Source organism: Macrotis lagotis, chromosome 5, assembly GCF_037893015.1.
Source record: "Macrotis lagotis isolate mMagLag1 chromosome 5, bilby.v1.9.chrom.fasta, whole genome shotgun sequence".
NCBI classification, from domain to species: Eukaryota; Metazoa; Chordata; class Mammalia; order Peramelemorphia; family Peramelidae; genus Macrotis; species Macrotis lagotis.
Window position 1 is genome coordinate 156999719 of NC_133662.1, and position 18825 is coordinate 157018543.

The 18825-nt window shown below is 32.9% G+C and overlaps 1 protein-coding gene across 5 annotated transcripts in view; it reads left to right on the forward strand.

Moving 5' to 3' along the window:
- The window catches only part of PHACTR2 (phosphatase and actin regulator 2), a 348693-nt gene extending 334107 nt beyond the window's left edge, over positions 1–14586 (forward strand). For 2 of the 5 annotated variants that reach the window (XM_074187747.1, XM_074187748.1), the window contains 2 exons: positions 3182–3258; positions 8047–14584. In XM_074187747.1, the coding sequence (XP_074043848.1) occupies positions 3182–3258; positions 8047–8062 (93 nt within the window). In that variant the 3' untranslated portion in view covers positions 8063–14584. Of the gene's footprint in view, positions 1–3181; positions 3259–8046 lie in introns of all 5 variants that reach the window. The other 3 variants (XM_074187749.1, XM_074187745.1, XM_074187746.1) reach the window with 3 other exon arrangements.
- The last annotated feature ends 4239 nt before the right edge of the window (positions 14587–18825 follow it).

The following is an 18825-nucleotide window of genomic DNA, read 5'->3' on the forward strand; positions in this document are numbered from 1 at the left end:
TCCCTTCATGCTATTTTCCTTTATCTCTCTCTTTTATCCCCATCTTGTTCTTCCTCACAAGTGTTTTACTTCTGATCACTACCTCCCTTCCTTCTATTAGTCTCTCCAAATATTTTATCCTTGACCCTTTTAAAATTTCTTTATGTGGTAAGATAGATTTCTGTATCTAACAATATATACATTATTTCCATTTTGAACCATTCTGATGAGAGTTAAGTTTAATATCTACCTGACACCCCCTCATCTTCCCCTCTATGCTAATGGTTCTTTTCATGCCTCTTTTATGTGAGATAATTTACTCATTCCTATTTTCCCCTCCCTTCCTTCTCCCAGAGCAGTCTTCTTTCTCAACCCCTTTGCTTTTTTGCAGGATATCATCTTATGAAAATCACCTTATAGTCACACCCTTTATCAACATATACTCCTTCTAATTGCCCTTATAGTAATAACTCTTTAAAGTTACAAATATTATCTTGCCATATAGAAATATAAACAGTTTATTCTTATAGCATACCTTAGATTTTCTCTTTCTTGTTTCTTTCTTACTTTTTTATATTTCCCTTAAGTCTTAGTCTTGTATTTGGAGTTCAAATGTTTTATTCAATTCTTTTTTTTTTTTCCTAGGCAATGGGGTTAAGTGGCATGCCCAAGGCCACACAGCTAGGTAATCATTAAGTGTCTGAGGTTAGATTTGAACTCGTACTCCTGACTCCAGGGCCGGTGCTCTATCCACTGCGCCACCTAGCTGCCCTTTATTCAATTCTTGTCTTTAATTAGGAATGCTTGAAAAATCCTCTATTTTTCACTGAAGAATTATATTCAGTTTTGCTGGGTAGGTGATTCTTCAATGTGATGCTAAATAATTTGTATTGTATAATACCATACTCCAAGTCTAACAGTTCTTTAATGTGGGAACTGGCACATCCTGGATAATCCTGACTGTATAGCTTCATATTTGAATTGTTTCTTTCTTTTTGATGCCTGCAATACTTCCTCCTTGATATGTGAGCTCTGGAATTTGTCTATAATGTTTTCAAGGGGTTTTCATTTTGCGATCTCTTTCAGGTGATGATTGATTCTATTTTGTCCTCTGATTCTAGTATATTGGGGCAGTTTTTCCTGAAAAATTACCTTAAAGACATTTTGCAGCCTTTTTTAAAATCATAGCTTTCTGGTAGTTCGATAATTTTTTTTAGAAAGATTTTTATTTATTTTGAGTTTTACAATTCCCCCCATTCTTTCTTCCCTCCCCCCCACCCCCCCATGAAGGCATTCTGTTAGTCTTTACATTGTTCTCAGATGAATATGATGAGAGAGAAATCATATCCTTAAGCAAGAAAAATGAAGTATAAGAGATAGCAAAATTATATAAGATAACTTTTTTTTTCCCCTAAATTGAAGGTCTTTGGTGTTTGTTCAAACTCCACGATTCTTTCTCTGGATACAGATGGTATTCTCCATTGCAGATAGTTCAAAATTGTCCCTGGTTGTTGCACTGATGGAATGAGCAAATCCATCAAGGTAGTTCAATAATTTTTATATGCTCTCTCCTGCATCTATTTTTTTTAAGGTTTTTGCAAGGCAAATGGGGTTAAGTGGCTTGTCTGAGGCTGGATTTGAACTCAGGTACTCCTGACTCCAGGGCCGGTGCTCTATCCACTGTGCCATCTAGCCTCCCCTGCATCTATTTTTAAAGTCAGTTGTTTTTCAATGAGAAATTTCAAATTTTCTTTTCTTTTTAAATTTTTTTATTTTTTTATTTTATCTTAATGTTTCATGTAATTAGATTGTACTTGCCCAATTCTAATTTTTAAGGAATTTTTTCTTGAGTGAACTTTCTTAATTCCTTCTTTATTTGACCAATTCTATTTTTTAGGGAGTTATTTACTTTGGTAAATAACTTTTTTTACATATTTTTCCATGCTGTTGACTCATTTTTTCATGATTCTCTTGCATTACTCTCATTCTTTCCCCAATTTTTCTTCTATTTCTTGAATTTGCTTTTTTTTAATCCTTTTTTTAAGGCAGTGGGTTAAATGACTTGCTCAAGGTCTCACAGCTAATTAATTAAATGTCTGAGCTGGATTTGGACTCAGGTCCTCCTGACTCCAGGGTTCTATCCACTGTGCCACCTAGATGTCCCTTAAAATCCTTTTAAAGGTCCAAGAGTTCTTTGTTTGGGTCTGAGACCAAATTACATTTTACTTTGAAGTTTTACATGTAGAAATTTTAACACTGTTCTCTTCTAAGTTTGTGCCTTGATTCTCCCTGTCACCATAGTAACTTTCTCTGTCAAGTTCTTTTAGGGTTTACTTTTTGCTCATTTTTTCTGCCTATTTTGAGACTTTGCATTTTTATTTAAGAGTTGGGTTCTGGCCCTGCATTGGTCCAGTTATTTGTGCTGATATTCAGTGGTCTTACTGCTGGTATTCAGCGGGTTCAGGGCCTAGCTACTATTTTGTACAGAGGGAAGGTCTCTCTGCTGGTCTGCCCCCAAGGGTGGGGCCTTAATGCTGATTGCTATGGAAACAGGCTCTGGTGGTATTTCATTACTAGTCAGTAATGGGGAAGGGGTGTTGGTGGTGGATTGTCCAGGGCTTTGAACCTTACTACAGGTCTTCTGCTATGAATCTAGTTATTGCTGCTCTGGGCCTTAGCTCCCCTATTGACCACAGTGAGATAGACCTTTCCTACTGTGCTACTAAGCCACTTAGATAAGTTTTTAGTCAGCTTTCAAATTGTTTGGAGGGGAATTTGGGAGGTCTCTAGGGAGTTCTTTCCTCATTAAGGAAGTGGGGGATTTGGACCTATTTGTTGGCTACTGGATAGAATGGTATGTAGACAGGGAAGATGTTGAAAGTTGTAGCAAGAGAGGAAATGATTGTGATCATTTATGCTGGAAAGATTGGAAGATATACATTCAAGAGAGGGATTGGCATTGGTGAGAAAAAAGAAGTTAGATTAGAATAAAGGAGAAGAACACTGAGGAATCAAAGCAAGGGAGTGTCATATAAAGGATCTTTCAACAAAAGGCTTCTATTTTCTCCATAAAAAATAAATTTACAATAAAAATTGCAAGATAGGTAACTTCTAGTTGAGTGTAACCATCTATAGAAATTTTGTACATTTATAAAATATATAGCTTAATAAAAAAGTCTTTATCTGTTTTCTCTTTTTTTAGGCAGCAATAAGGAAAGAGTTAAATGAATTTAAAAGTACAGAAATGGAAGTTCATGAAGAGAGTCGGCAGTTTACAAGGTGGGTTGAGCAAACACTTTTTAGTTTCAAGCCAGCTATTGAGTCTGAAATTCTTTTTGCCTTTTTTCCCAAACTCCAAGTTTAAATCACAGAAGTAGTATAGCCTTAGGAGTCATTACAAACTAATTAATAGGGCAGTTTAGGAGAGATGTCTTTATAAATTTTATTTTAAAATGTCTTGGTTTTTCAGAACATTAAGATGACTCTACTGCATGTCTTAGTAACACTAAGATATTTTGGAAGAAATATGAATTATTTTAAAATAACATGATTTTGTTCTAATTTTCATTTTCCCTGGTTGCATGCAAAAACAAATTTCAACATTAACTTCTAAAATCTTGAGTTCCAAATTCTCTCCCTTCCTCCCACCCTTATCCCCACACTGAAAAAGCAAGTTATAGGTTAGAAATGAAAAACATTGCCACAATAATCATGTTGCCAGGGGTGGCTAGGTTGGTGCAGTGGATGGAGTACTGGCCCTGGAGTCAGTAGTGCCTGGGTTCAAATCCAACCTCAGACACTTAATAAGTACCTAGTTGTGTGACCTTGGGCAAGCCACTTAACCCCATTTGCCTTGCAAAAAAACCTAAAAAAGAATAAACAAATAAATAAATAAATAAATAAGAATAAAAATAAAGAAAGAATAAACATAAAACCTTTTCCCCAAGAAAAAATAAACCTCAAGAAAAATACAGTTTTTTAAAAAAAAGCATGTTATCATATTGCTGAGAAAAGGTAAGTCATTCACAGTTGATCATCCTCTAACATTGCTGTTACTTTGTATATAGTGCATTTCCCATTATATCTGCTCATGTAAGTTTTTTATTGAGTTTCCTATTCATCATTTCTTCTAACGGAATAGCATTTCATCATAATCCCATACCACAAATTATTCAGCCATTCCTCAACTGATGGGCATTCCCTCAATCTCCAGTTCCTTGCCACCAGACAAGAGCTGCTATAAATATATTAAAAAGGCCCTTTTCCTTCCTGTTTTTCATCTCTTCTAGTATTAGAGACCTGGTAGTGGCACTGCACTGCTAGCTCATGGAATAGGCATGGTTTTATAGGCCTTTAAGCATCCTTCTAAATTGCACTACAGAATGGCTGTATTACTTCACAACTCCTCCATCAGTGCATTAATCTCATTTTCATTTTCTTCTCTCCAACATTTGTCACTTTTTATTTCTGCCTAATTAGCTAGTCCAACAGATTCAGGTAGTACCCTAGAGTTGTTATACCACGTATTTCTGTAACCAATAGTGAGTTAGAACATTTTAAAAATTGATTTAAAAAGATAGCATTGATAAATTCATTTGGAAATTATTCATATCTTTTGATTACTTATAAAACTTTTCTTTGGTCCAAGCAAATTGACTTATTGGATTAAAACTTATCATCTTGATGTAATTAGCATCAACTTTAAACCAAATGAATTAATTACCTGGGGATATCCCAAAATGCATTTTGGCAATGATGAAATGGGGTGTGTTAACTTTTTTATTTATTTAAGGCAATGGGATTAAGTGACTTGCCTAAGGTCACACAGCTAGGCAATTAATAATTGTCTGAGGATGCATTTGAACTCAGGTCCTCCTGACTCCAGGGCTGGTGCTCTATCTGCTGTACCACCTAGCTGTCCCTGGTGCATTAGTTTTAATAAAAACAAAAATAATTTTAAAAATTACTTTAGTTTTCTAGCAATAATTTATTAAGCTTTTATAATATTTTAAATATTGAGCAAATATTTAGATAAGATTTGTTTATTCAACATTTAATTGAATTATTGTGTATCATAACATAAATGTAAATAATAACTACATTAACAGTATGGCTTAAGGTTCATAAAGTGCCTTTCTCACAACAGCTTAGTAGGTGGCACTTCAATTATTATTTTATAGATGAGGAAACTGAAATTCCAAGAAATTAAGCAATTTACTTAAGGTTATAGAACTAATAAGTTTCAGGAATCAGATCATCTAACTGCAAGTCCATTGCTTTTTATACTATATACAAACTGCCTCATAATCTCTGTCCTTCAGTGAATTTACAATCTAGTAACAGAAGTAAGACATATACCTACATACATGCAATACATAGAAGAATCTAATAAATAATATTAAGAAAAGGGTAAGATAATGTTGGGATTTTCAAAAAGGACACATCATTCCTGTCTAGGATTTTCAGGGAAGGCTTCATTGTAAATATTTCTTCTGAATAGGTCTTAAAGGATGGGGCTGGGTTTTGACCAGTTAGGATGAAGAAAAAAGGGCCTTTCAATTGAAGGAATATAGCCTCATAGGTTAGAACTGGAAGGGACCTTAGAAATAATCTGGTTCAACACCTTTGATTTACAGAAAAGAAAGCTGAGCCCATGGAGGTTACATAGGTAGTAAAATGCCAATCAAGTTCCATGAATCTAAATTTAATATACCTTTCACTAACTCCTTCTCATAAAAGAACAGAAAGAGGAAGCGTCTGGGATATGTTTGTAAAATTAGTTGTTAAAATTAATTGGTGAGTAGAACTAGAATCTGCCCTAAAGATAAAGGGAACTGAAACCAGAAAGGTAGAATGATTTGCCCCCAGCAAATTAGTGGTGAGATCTCTTGATTCCCAACTTGATAATCTTTAGCTGAACATGGATCCCTAGGGCATTCCATGGGAAGAGAGCTCCTTCCAAGTTGATATTGAGTCATTAATAACTACTCTTTGCCCAGGCTGTTCAACCATTTCTAAATGCATTAACTTGTACCATCACCTAATGTACATAGTTCCATTTTTCCCCTACAAGAATAGCATAAGAAACTTTGTGACATGTTTTATTGATATCTAGGTAATTTGTGTCTATAGCATTTCCCTAATCCATCAGTTTTTAGAAACCTTGTCAAAAAAAAGGAAATGAAGCGAAGTCTGGCATAATCTTTGTGAATCACCTTTGCTTTTTGTGATCACTTCTTTTTTCCCTAGATGTACGCTGACCATCTTTTCATTGATATTTTTCTGGATTTTTTTTCTTAAAAGCAAAGTAAAACTCAAAGGTCTCTAGGATTTTAAAAGTAATTCATACTTTTTTTTTTGGCAATTGGGGCATTTGTCCTTCAGTTCTAAAGTACCTCTCTCATTTATTCTAACCCTTAATGTTGTTTAGGTTTTTGAAAAAGTTTTTATCATCCCCTCACTTATCTTCGGTATCAACTTATAGTAAATTTTGTTTAGATTCCTCTAATTCCAAGATCATTTTCCATTATAGAGAAAAAAGTAAGACAAAAATTGAGCAGCTCTGCCTTCTTTCCATGGTCAGTATTATCACATCTACCCAGACCAGCAATGTTATTCTTATATCTCAATATAATTTTAAAAACCATACCACTTTGGTTGTCTTTCTGGCTTTTTAAAATTTCAGATCATTATAATCTATAGCATTTTAAAATTTCTTAAAAGATTGTGTCATACTTTTGTATTTATCTTCTATTACTAATGTATGTTCTTTTTTACACATATCATTTAAGAATCTAATTTAGTTGGTAAATTTCCTTTGCAATCATATTAGTCCCTTTAAACAACTCCTCTTTTTTCTTTTTCATTGGAATTTTTTATGACTTTAGAAATTCATTTTTTGTAGCTTTGCCTGGGTCAATTTCATCAATATAATATTTATCCATGAGATCCACCTATACTTCTTATGAGTCCCTGGAAGTCTACTCTCTCTTATAAGCATAGGAACAATAAATTGAAGCTATCAAAGGAGAAACCAAATTTTAAAAAGAGCTGTGGAGACTTGAAAGAAATCCCCACATTTAGAGGCTAGGAGATGAAAGGCCAGCTGACTGGGGAGAAAGTAGAATACCAAGGCAGAGTTAAATATATGATGGTATAATATATAGATCAGGGAGGAAGAGAGTATTTGAAAAGGGTTTCCAAAATTTAAATGCTACAGAGATATTTGACCAAGAACAATTAAGAAAATGCAAGATTATAAGGGATCAAATAAGTAGATCATAAAGTGAAGGTAGAGAGTATAGTGTTAGTTTTCGAAATTTTTGACAATGAAAGAACATGAGTTTCAGAAGTGGGATGGGAGTTACAGGGAGCAGGGAAAGATAGTGTTTTGTTTTGTTTTTGGATAGGGAAGAATCCTTGGAATATTTGTGGGCAGAGGGAAAGAAGCTAATGGAGGAGAGAATCAAGATTTGTCACCAGAGATAGATAACAAGCAGGATCCAGGTGGGGGGCTGAAAAGATTAGTAACAGAACATAGGTAGAGGAATTAGCCTCAACAAGAAAAGAGCCACCTCTTCCTCTGACACAGGCAAAAAGTGATGAAAGATAGAAGCTTGGACAGAGACACAGATATGGAAAATACCTATGGGGGCGGCTAGGTGGCGCAGTGGATAGAGCACCAGCCCTGTAGTCAGGAGTACCTGAGTTCAAATTTGGCCTCAGACACTTAATTATTACCTAGCTGTGTGACCCTGGGCAAACCACTTAACCCCATTGCCTAGCCAAAAAAAAAAATACCCATGGAAGGATCACAAAATCACAAAAAACATATATATATATGTGTGTGTGTGTGTGTGTGTGTGTGTGTGTATGTGTGTATATGTGTATATGTGTATATATATATATATATATATAGTTATCTTTATCTCCAATGGAATACATATTCTGGTTCTAAAAGCCTTTTTTGAAAAATCATTTTTATATTTCATTCAGTTCAGTTATCCAGAGTTAGAACTTTCAAAATTATTGTGCATCAGACACAGAAGTTTATATTTATTGTTCCAGGTTCCATCGCCCCTAAAGAAATGCAAGACTATTGTGGATCAATCATTTTCTGATAACCTTTAGGGAAAGCACTGTTTCCTGAAGACTTGAGATTGCACTGGAATTTAAATGTGTGTATGTGTTGCAACTTAACCTGTGATAAAGAAAATGGCCCTTGTTTTCATTGGAGAAGAGCTCTTCCCCTTTTATTGGAGAGTTCTGTTACAGGGCAAAGGAGAAAGAGAAAGACACAGTGACCCTTTCTGTCTAGCAAGTGTTGATGGTAAGAGACACTGCTTCAGCCATGACCAGATCACATGGCTTACATAGACTTATTCATTAGAATTTTGACCAAGGAAGATGAGCAGAAGACAATCGTGGGTTTTTTTTTTCTGAGTTTTCTGGTAATCAAGAAAAATGTGAAGTAAGATTATAAGACACTGGAAATGAAGATGTAAAAGAAAAAGGAAAAAATAAGTACTTTTACTTATTAACAGAAATCATACAAACTAAAGATAAAATGTATTTTTTGACATAGGAATTTGTTGGTTAAGAATGATCACCCAAGAAGGATTTACCATTATGACTACCTAAGGATTAAGATCTGTACCAGGAAGACTATTTACATTTCATCATTATTTAGTAAAATACAGTAGTTTTAATTTATTTGGTGCCAGTGAACCCAGTTGCCAGGAATGAGTCTGAGTGTTTTCATACATATTTTTCATAAATGCAAGAGGCTTGCACAGACTCTAACAAGCATGCTTAAAGAAATGATGTTGCATGTTCAAGTAGCAAAGCTAAACATGCTTTACATATTTTTATACTCTTACTCGATGTACCTTCTATGATATCAGAATTATAGGAGTGGAAATAATGTAAGAAATAATGTGATTTTATAGGACTACAGCAAGTTTAGAAACAGATTGTATATGGTCTTTCTCTGAAGCTATTATCTCAGAAATGAGAACACGCTAAATATGAAGAAAAACAATTGACAATCATGATACCATTTAAATTTTGAACCCAAAGTCAAAACTCAAGTGAATTACAGGTGTCCTCTTTGTAATTAGTTTTGGATAGAAATTATCAGGACTATAGTTTTTATTTATTTATATTAGTTTAAATGCTGCATTATTTGGGATCTTTGAAATGCTGCTACAAAGAAAAATGTGTGTATTATTAAGTACTCAGCAAGAGACTTTAAAACTTCATATAAAATCTGCTTCATTATGTATAAAATACCTAGTCTCATTTAAATTTCTAAAATGTATCTCTGAGCATAGTATTAATTATTAAAACAATATGATTGGTAAGATTGGAGATTGGGGGGAAAAATCTGATTTTCTTATGTTGGTCAAAGGTGAAGTCAGTATTGTTTACACTAAGGTATCCTCTATTGTCTTACTTGCCAACAATTCCCATTGAGTATGTGCATTATATGACTTCTCTGCTCCCAAATACCTGTAACCATAAAGAAAGGTTTTAATTCTTTCATTTAAAATCACTTTTAAATGTGTGTAAATATTGTAGTATGTTTAATTAGTAATTTGTATGTCCCTATTATTTTTTCCTAAATACATAAAACATATTGACATAAGGCAAGGTCTGTGTGAGGTTTTCTCTCTTTCCTCAGATCTTGAGTTGGATTTTCCTGAATGTCCTTGGTTCACAATATTGAAGAATTTTACTTTACATTTCAGAAGCAAGCATGAAATCTGGTAGCTAAATTTAAATCCTACTATTGACATTTTCAAGACCAGCTAATTGGAGAGTTTGGAGATCATTTTTATAAAACATTTAAGCATTAGCCAACTCTTTTTATTTTAAGTAGGCTACACAGTCATATGTTCATGCTCTATATTGATATGACTATTTCAGTTGATTGAAGAGTTTCAGATTCTGTCAGAATCCCATAAAACATTCTGAACCTCTTAATTCTATAGCAGGAACAACGAACAGTTCTATTTTGTAGCCAACAAAATGAGCACTCTTGTTTTATCCCTTAATATAATGAATTAATAACAGAATAAATCTAGATTCTGAAGTGCTATCATTTTATAATATTAAAAGACATGTTGCATTGAGGAAATGATGACAATATGGTCCGTCTGCATATGCAAGCGCTTTCGACTTAGTTTTGTCAATTTCTAACAGCCATAGAAATTAATTCTGGACTAAGGTATGGCAACATGATTTTCTTTCCTATCATGTTGGGTTTTTTTTTTCAACTTAAAGATACCAAAGATATTGTTTAACATTTTTATATTTAAACTTTGCAAACTTTAAGAAATAACAACCCATGATTACCAATAATCATTCACTATGTAAATAATGGAAGACAGAGGTTTATATCAACTTGTCACATGAGTGATATGCCATAGAATCTTCACCATTTAACTAATTTAAAAAAAAAAAACCTTCTTCCCAGTACATATATTTATTTAGTTTTTCTATCCTATACTGAAATGTACACAGATTAGAAGAAAAGCTAGTCATCTAAATAAATTATATATTGTGTATCACCATGTGTATAGACTTATAAACTGCATATAGTGTTAATACAATTCACTAAAATAGGTCCTAATCTGGTATTTATGTTACTAGAATCTCTGATTATTTTAATGGGCTTCTTCATATTAAATTTCAAAATCAGTTATAAGAACCTGCATCCCCATCTAAAACCCCTGAAAATAGCTTTTCTATTCCCAATTGTTGTATAACTCTTGGATTTCTAACATTAGGGGTTCACACTCTAAATAATTATTGAATGGTCCTATGGAGTCAGGGCTGGGATGACAAGAGGTAATTGGTCATTTCCTTATATTGTATTAAATTGAACAAGATATACAATTACAACCAGACCTGAATTTCTAACAAGTTTGATCAGCAATAAAAAAAAAAGAAAACACTAAATTAATATCAAATGGACCCGATTTTAACCCATTAAAATTTTGAGGGTTTATCATAACACAGAACAGCCATTCAGAACCATTAGCTCTAGGTGTTCAAACTATTTGACTAATCTGATTCTTTCTAAAAAATTCATAGATTGGTTTTACCTAATGTGTGATAATTTTCTTTAATCAGAAATTCAAGATCACATCAGGAATTCTGTTATCTTTTGTTTCTTATGTGTATATATATATAAACTAAATCTGGTTCTAAGTTACTAAATTCTATAAAATGGCTTGAGGTGTAATTTGGATTTATTAGATATTTGTTTATATTTATGTGAAATTAAAAATAATTTATAAGAAATATAAAATCCCCTATTAGCAGAAATATTTTGACTACTCAGATAATTCAAGTGAAAAAAATTATCAAGCATCTAACTCTACTATTGGGATTGTTTCTACTTTTACTGTCTCTTTTTTTTTGAATGGATGAACAAAAATCATTTATTAAGTATTTGCCATGTGCCAAGCACTGTGTTAAGCATGTTAATAACATTCATTATAATCAGAAAACTATACAATCTCAGCATTAATTCTAATTCGACTACAGCCTAGTATATTATAAGAAAATATCAGAAGCACTGAATATACAATATGAATCACTAAATATTGTAAATAAGAGATAAACTTCCCTAAAGAGTTAAAGCTCACAAACTTCCAGTTAATTTAGTCCTGCATCAGCACTTTTTGTAATAATGGTTTATAAAGAAGATGTGAGCATTAACATTGCATTTTCTAATGTATTGCCACAGTATCATATAGTGTTAACAGCCATTTTACTTGTCTTTTCTGAAGTTAGATTTATACAGCTGACAGAAATGAGCATTATCCTGTTTGTGCAGGATAGAAAAATAAAATGTTGTTTCTTAACTATGGAGATACGTCTACATTATTAAAACCAGTGACTTTCTCTTCCTAGTTTTTTTTAATCTGGAGAACCAATTCAAAAGCATAAAGTTATTATTCTTTAATTGAAAGCAGCATTAAATTTTTACACAGTTCCAAATCTTGCACCTAAGAAATATAATGGTAACATCACATCCTGTGTAAATTGTATAGGTCTTTTCTGCTTTTATGCAGCATGGTCTGAAATTCTTCAAATTGATTATTTCCACAGTGGAACAATCACTATATTGAGAGACCTAATGCTATTGGTTACATTGCCCACTTTAGAAAAAGAACTCATTCTTTTAGAACATTAGGATAGCTATTGGGTGGTAAAAAATAACTTAGGTTGCAATAAATTTTCTAAATTGTGCCCCGGTGTTCAATTCAAGTCAAAGTATTACACTACAACAATTCCTGAAGTGAAACCAAGAGATTTTATTTTGGTTTGGTTTTTTACTTTTGCAAACAAACTTTTATTTTTTTGGAGATGTTTGGGCAGTAGGGATGTGAAATAATTTCAACTCGCCTGGAATTATTGGATGGTAAAATCTCATTTGATTTGTTGTTTTTAGGGCCAAACTTCCTAGTCTACTTAAATGAATTGAAGCAGTAGGAGACAAGCATCCTTTCCTCAAATAAAGTTGCCACTATCGTCACTTCCAAAGAAGTGTTCCTTCTTTGAATTCTGAAGGCTTTCCAATTCTGAAAGAGTTCTCTATTACCCCTTCCCTGCCAAATAAAAATATCTTTAGTGAAGGGAGTAGAGTATTCTGTATTAGGGTAAGCATTGTTACCTAACTCTTCAGTGTGTATCACTGGATACCTCATTGAGAGGAAAGTCCTAAGGAATTATCAAAAGCCAGGCATTTTAGCTGAGTTTTAGTGCCAAATGCTAACTGCATCTACTTCAAAAGTGTATCTTAATTAGACTACTAGCCAGTTATTCTGGGGTTGTTGATCTGTTTAACAAAAATTTTAAAAAAGGGATTGAGGTGAGGAGAAAGAGGATAGTATTCCATTTCTAGAGACAGAAATTGCAGTTTATCAACTTATCATATTTGACCTTTGCAAACTCCAACCCATGGGTTCAAAACCCACCATTGAAGCTACTGGATAGACCCTTGACCATTGTAAGAAAAGTCAACATGGTTCAGTTTTCCTAATAAGATTTGTAAATACTGTATTACATAGAAATTGTGGATTAACCATGCACTGAGCACACATTGTTAATTTATCCTAAGTAACAGATATACATGAAAATCATGCCAAGTTTTACATAGGTAAGACATTAAAATTTATTCAAAACAATACTGCTGCTACTTTTTGTAGTAGCAACTTAATGTTAACAGTATTTTAAGACCCTGTTTTGAGAAACTTTAGTTTCTCAAATGAATTAGTAATGTAGTCATCCTTATTTTTTTTATCACAATGAAAATGTTAAATGTGTTGTTTAGACAGAGAGCTCTTTGGATTAAAGAGTGACTGCTGTGAACTTTTAGATGGTGCTTACGAATTCTTATCTTTCCAAATAGAAAATGGTATTTTTTTTTTGAGAAGAATATAAAAAGGAGTATGTAAGACAAAGTGCCACTCCATCCTCAGGTCATTTTTTATAGTATGTTTAAAGTCAATGTTTGTGCCACTTGCCAATTTTTTGGACTTTTTTCCTGTACTATGATTAACAATATATTTAAGATTAAATCATTATTACATTGCTTTGAGAAGCTTCATAAGTAGAAGTGGCCCATGATAGGTTAGTTAGCATTAAAGAAATACTCATTCACTCAAGGTAAAGCACATATAGGTCAACTAAAATCAAGGCACTAATTTTTGTTAAAGAGTTTTCCTTTTTTCAGTATTTTATTCCTTAATTTAGGATTCCCCATGTCTCCAAATTATTCTGCATGAATTTCATCAGGCTTAATACTTAGTAAAGCCTGGAATTTGTCAGTCATTTATTTGCTTTTTCAAAATGTATCAAATGTAACAGAAATGTTAAAACAAATGTATTCTTTTTTGTTATTATAAACTTTGGCTAGAGTGACAAGATTGGCGAGCTGTGATCAATATCTGATGGACTGATGCTAGATTTCCAGTGAGTGATCTGATGCTGTGTTTTACACAGGAGTGATGCCTGTGAATGTAAATAACTGATGAAAATGAGAGTTTCTTTTTGGTTCTTGATATGTACTGTACTATAACATGTGTGTGAATATGGATATATATACACACACACATACACACCTGTATATGTATTTCGCTGTTGTAATCTGAAAAAAAGAATATGTATTATCTTTTTATACAGTACCTGTGTTTGTGTTTATTATTTAAAAAACAAAAGATGTTTTATCTAGTTGTATAATATTTTAGGATATTTTGCTGTGCACAATTCCAAGTGCCTTAGAACATTGTGTAGCTTTCATATACATATATATATATGTATGTATGTGTATGTATATATATATATATATATATGTCCATATATATGTGTAAAAATGAGAAATTTTACCTCAATAAAACAGTTGGGAAAAACCCACTGAGTTTCCACAGTGTTTAAGTTACCTGAGGTAAGAACCTAAAGACTTACATTTATATTTTAAGGTAACTTTGGAATGTTCATTAAAAGATTAGATTTATCATCTTCACCTAACTTTCTGAAAAGTGTGAGTATACATCTTTTGTAATGATTTTATTCTTAAAAATTTTAGTCCAACAAATTACTGTTAATATTAACAAGTAAATTTTAATTTTTTTAATTTAATAAGGTATTTAAATATTGATTTTAAATTCTTAGTTGTATTAATGACTTTAAAGCTTTATTTAGATATTTTGTTGTAAATCACTAAAATATGTAAGAGGATGATTCTGGTTTTATTTTGTTCAGTAAAGGATTTGTCCTCAGTATATTTCAAAAGAAAATGTCCTTCAACAGTTATTGATTAATGACAACAGAAAATCACACCTTCTATAAACAGTGACTTTAGTCCTTCAGGTTTTAGTTGTTGCTTTTGTACTGTCTTCCTGTCAGCCAAAAATGGTTTTCTTTTTAGAAGGTTAAATTTTCATGAATGTTGATAAAGAGCTATTTACACTAAATTGTAGAATAGGATGCCACAGAAAAAAATAAAATTTGTCCTAAACAATAATAGCCATTTTGCTAACAAGAATTAGAGATCTGTTTGCAATGAGCAACCATGTAATTTTCGAAACCTTTACACCAAACCTAATCTTTAAAAATGTCTACCCAGTTTAGTAACCTAACTCTAGGATACAAGTCTTTCCATTTATCATTTTTTGATTTAAAGACTGCTATGGATATCAAGTTTTAACTCCATCTTCAGTGAGAGCAATTGCAGGTTGACCGCATGAAATGAGCTTCTGATTTTATACAATTTTTCATTTGCCTTAGTAGTAAATGGTTAATAATAATAATACAACAGTATTTTGCTGGATGAAGCTTCATATATGTTAAAAAGACAAATCCACCATACTAATAGAGCAAATGGTTTAAAGATTTTCCTGCACAAATCAACTCTTTCAAGTTTCAAATTTTAGCCAGCAGTTAATATCTATAAACATAATTATCTCCAAAGAGTAGTCATTGATAATGAAAGGATTCATTAATTAGCCTATTAAGTGCTTACTCTGTATGAAACACTGTGCTAAGTTCTGCTACAAAGAAAAAAAAGGTTAGTTCCTGATCTCAAGTAGACTATAGTGCAATGAAGTTTCTTAAAGATTTATTTCATTATCTTCAAAATACCCTTTTTTTTAGAGACCCAGAAAGAGGCATTACAGGTTAATTTCTACAATAATATGAATGGGTCTTTGATCAGGGCAAGAAAAAGGCACTTGACTGGATGGCAGAAAGGCTTCAAATCTTGCTATAGATAATATCTGTGTTATCATGGGCGAGTCATTTAACTTCTTTAGTTTCCTCATCCAAAATGAAGGAGGATGGCTGACTCAATGACCTCAAAGATCCCTTCCAGTTCTAAATATGTTATCCTATGATCCTTATAAGTATTTTGAATGATACAAACTTCTTGTAATTAATAGACTCCGAACTCATCAGGTTTCCAACTCTCTCCTTTAATTTATCTTATACCCTATTACAATAAGAAATTAATTTTAGTAAAACAGTCTTGTTCATGTTATTCCCCCAATCAAAAACCTTTACTGAGTCCCCAGGTTGCCATTTCTTAGCCTGGCATTCAATGTGACATCCAATCTGACCTTTAGTATTATCTCCCTTTACCTTAACTCATCCTCCACACCAACCAAACTGGACTTACTCTCCATCATCTGGCTGACAGTACTTTGTAACTCTTTTTGGTACTTATAATACATGTTAACTGACAGCATGGTATAATGGAAAGAGAACTGGACTTGGAATCATCAGAAGAGCTGGGTTTGAATCCTGATTCCACCACACTGACCAGAGAAAAATCACTTCGGTATCTTGATAAAATGGGAATAATCCTTGGCCAAATATGGTCTGAAAAAAGAAATATACTATATATATATATATATATTATAGATATTGAGTGTGATATAAATGTATACTATTTTTGTTAGTTCTTTTTGTATTTGTACACTCTCTACTCAACCATCATGTTCTGGAAGGTAAGAACCAAATCTTAATCACTGCAGCACCTGCTATACATAATAGAATGTTTTACACATAATTTTAAATACAGATATTCAGTAAATATTTATTGAATGGCACTAACTTTAAATCAGCAAATATATACTGAGCACCTGCTATGTACAAGACCCTTGCTAGGCACTTGGGTAAAAGACTCTAAAAAGACCATAAGAAATAGATCCTGCCTTTGTGGAATTTAATGACTATTTGAATGAAGTAAAAGTATCTTCTTGAAGATATTAATTCTAATTATTTAGTTAGACTTCCAAAAGATCCTATCCAATCACTCATATATAATTTATGTATTTGTAATTTTAGTATTATACTATTTTTGTTTCATTAAATCACTTTCAAAACTCTTATTTTGCATATCAAATATAAATCTCCAGAGAGGTTTTATATATATGTGTATGTATGTATATATATATACATATATATATATAAGCTTTATCCAACTTACGAAACACTGCTACATTTCAACATTGCCATTTTCCCTATCCATAACCCTAATCTGTTAGAGATGTTGCCATAGCTAGCACTGATTTCATTAGCAGAAGCGGGAAAGCAATATGCCTCACATATATTAGGTGCTTAATAAATGCTTATTGATTGTTTGAAACTATATATTTTTTAAAAGGTATAGATTAGGTGAGTTAATCCTTAAAAATTCCCTAACAAAGAAAATGCATAGACCTCTCTTACGTAACCACAGAAGAAAAAGTGCTTATAAATTACAATAAATTTAATCATAGTAAAAATTATTTAAGTAATGCAATTTCCAAGTGCATTCCCAAAATGAAAGTTGAGTCCTATCAGGGACATCACTGGACAGGAAAACAAACAATGGAATAAAAACATGTATTTATTCGAGGTCAGAAGGGTTAGATAGGCTTAGGCAATGGTTAAATTACAAACAATTCCTTAGATGACAGGATCAGGAAAAGAAGGTAAGGAATCTTGCTACCTAATGTAGGCAGGTGTCAAAGGTCAAGGCAGGCAAAAAAATCAAAGAGACATCTGTGCAAGTTGTCATTTCAACTGTAATCATATACTGTTAGTGTGGATCTAACCAACTTGTTTCAGCCAAAAACTGTTTATGGATTCCTGCCTTACATACGAAGGACCTGATGGAAATGCATGGTTGGGGCAGAAGTGGCAGGTAAAATAGAAAGTACTTGGGTATACTTGGGAGAAGGCAAAGTAGCAGGAGCTGAAGGTGGGTTCTGAGACTCAAATACACATCATTGTAGAAGTTTAACATGGGCTATGCAAGATTTTTTCCAAAGTTTGTTCTCTAATGTAAGTGAAATAGGTACATACAAGTTATGTAGAGAATAGAATGAAAAAAGGTCTTAGAAGGGAAGGCATTAGTTTTTGGCGGGGCTGGAAAGACTTGTTGCAGAAGGTAGAATTTGAACTGTTGTTTTTTTTTTTTTTTTAATAGTTGTTAAAACTCATAGCTTAAGGGGCCAGAAGATTTCAGGCAGGGTAAGCAAACAGTGCAAAAGCACAGATATAGAACATGGAATTTCCTGTTGGGTGATCTGCAGTGTTCTTGCATTGTAGAGGGTGTGGAGGGGAGAAAACTAACAAGATTAAAGGTCGAAACAGCAGGTTATAAAGAATTTTAAATTGAAAATAAAAGACTATATTTGATTCTGCCGATGACAGGGAGTCACCTTGTGTTGGAGGCAGAAGTGAGGACTGTAATGAAACTAAAGCCAAGGTTGTGGCTCAAAATTCCTATAGGAAAAAGCACAACAGAATGTTGGCAATTCAAGGCAAACCACTAACTCCATAACTAATCTAAAATGACTTACAATGAGTACTTTTTCTGGATTTTGCCAATATACTCACCAACAAATGCTATATGATCTCTTTGAGAGCTCACCATATAATGTTCATAAACCTTCAATCTAGAAAGTTTACTTCAAAATTTATTCACACCCCCCCCCCTTTTCCCTAGGGACCTACTGTCAAAATTTTACTTGAGAAAAGCAAATCTCTCAGAAAACATTGGGCACAATTTCCTAGGTCCATGTTTTAGCAGAGAATATTCCACATGCCCATAATGTACTCTCTCCTCACTTAGAATTTCTGGCTCTCCGTTCTTCTCAGAAACTGCCTCCTACATGAGGTCTTTCCACCCCAAAATATTAACTTTGTATTTGTTTTGTTTATTTTTAATGCGTATTGATGTCTCACTTATTTTAACAAATTATTTGAAGGCTGGGATTTCTTCTTTTATCTTCCTCTCCTCAGTGCCTGAAAAATAGTAGATACTTTTAAAATGTTTCTTTGACTACT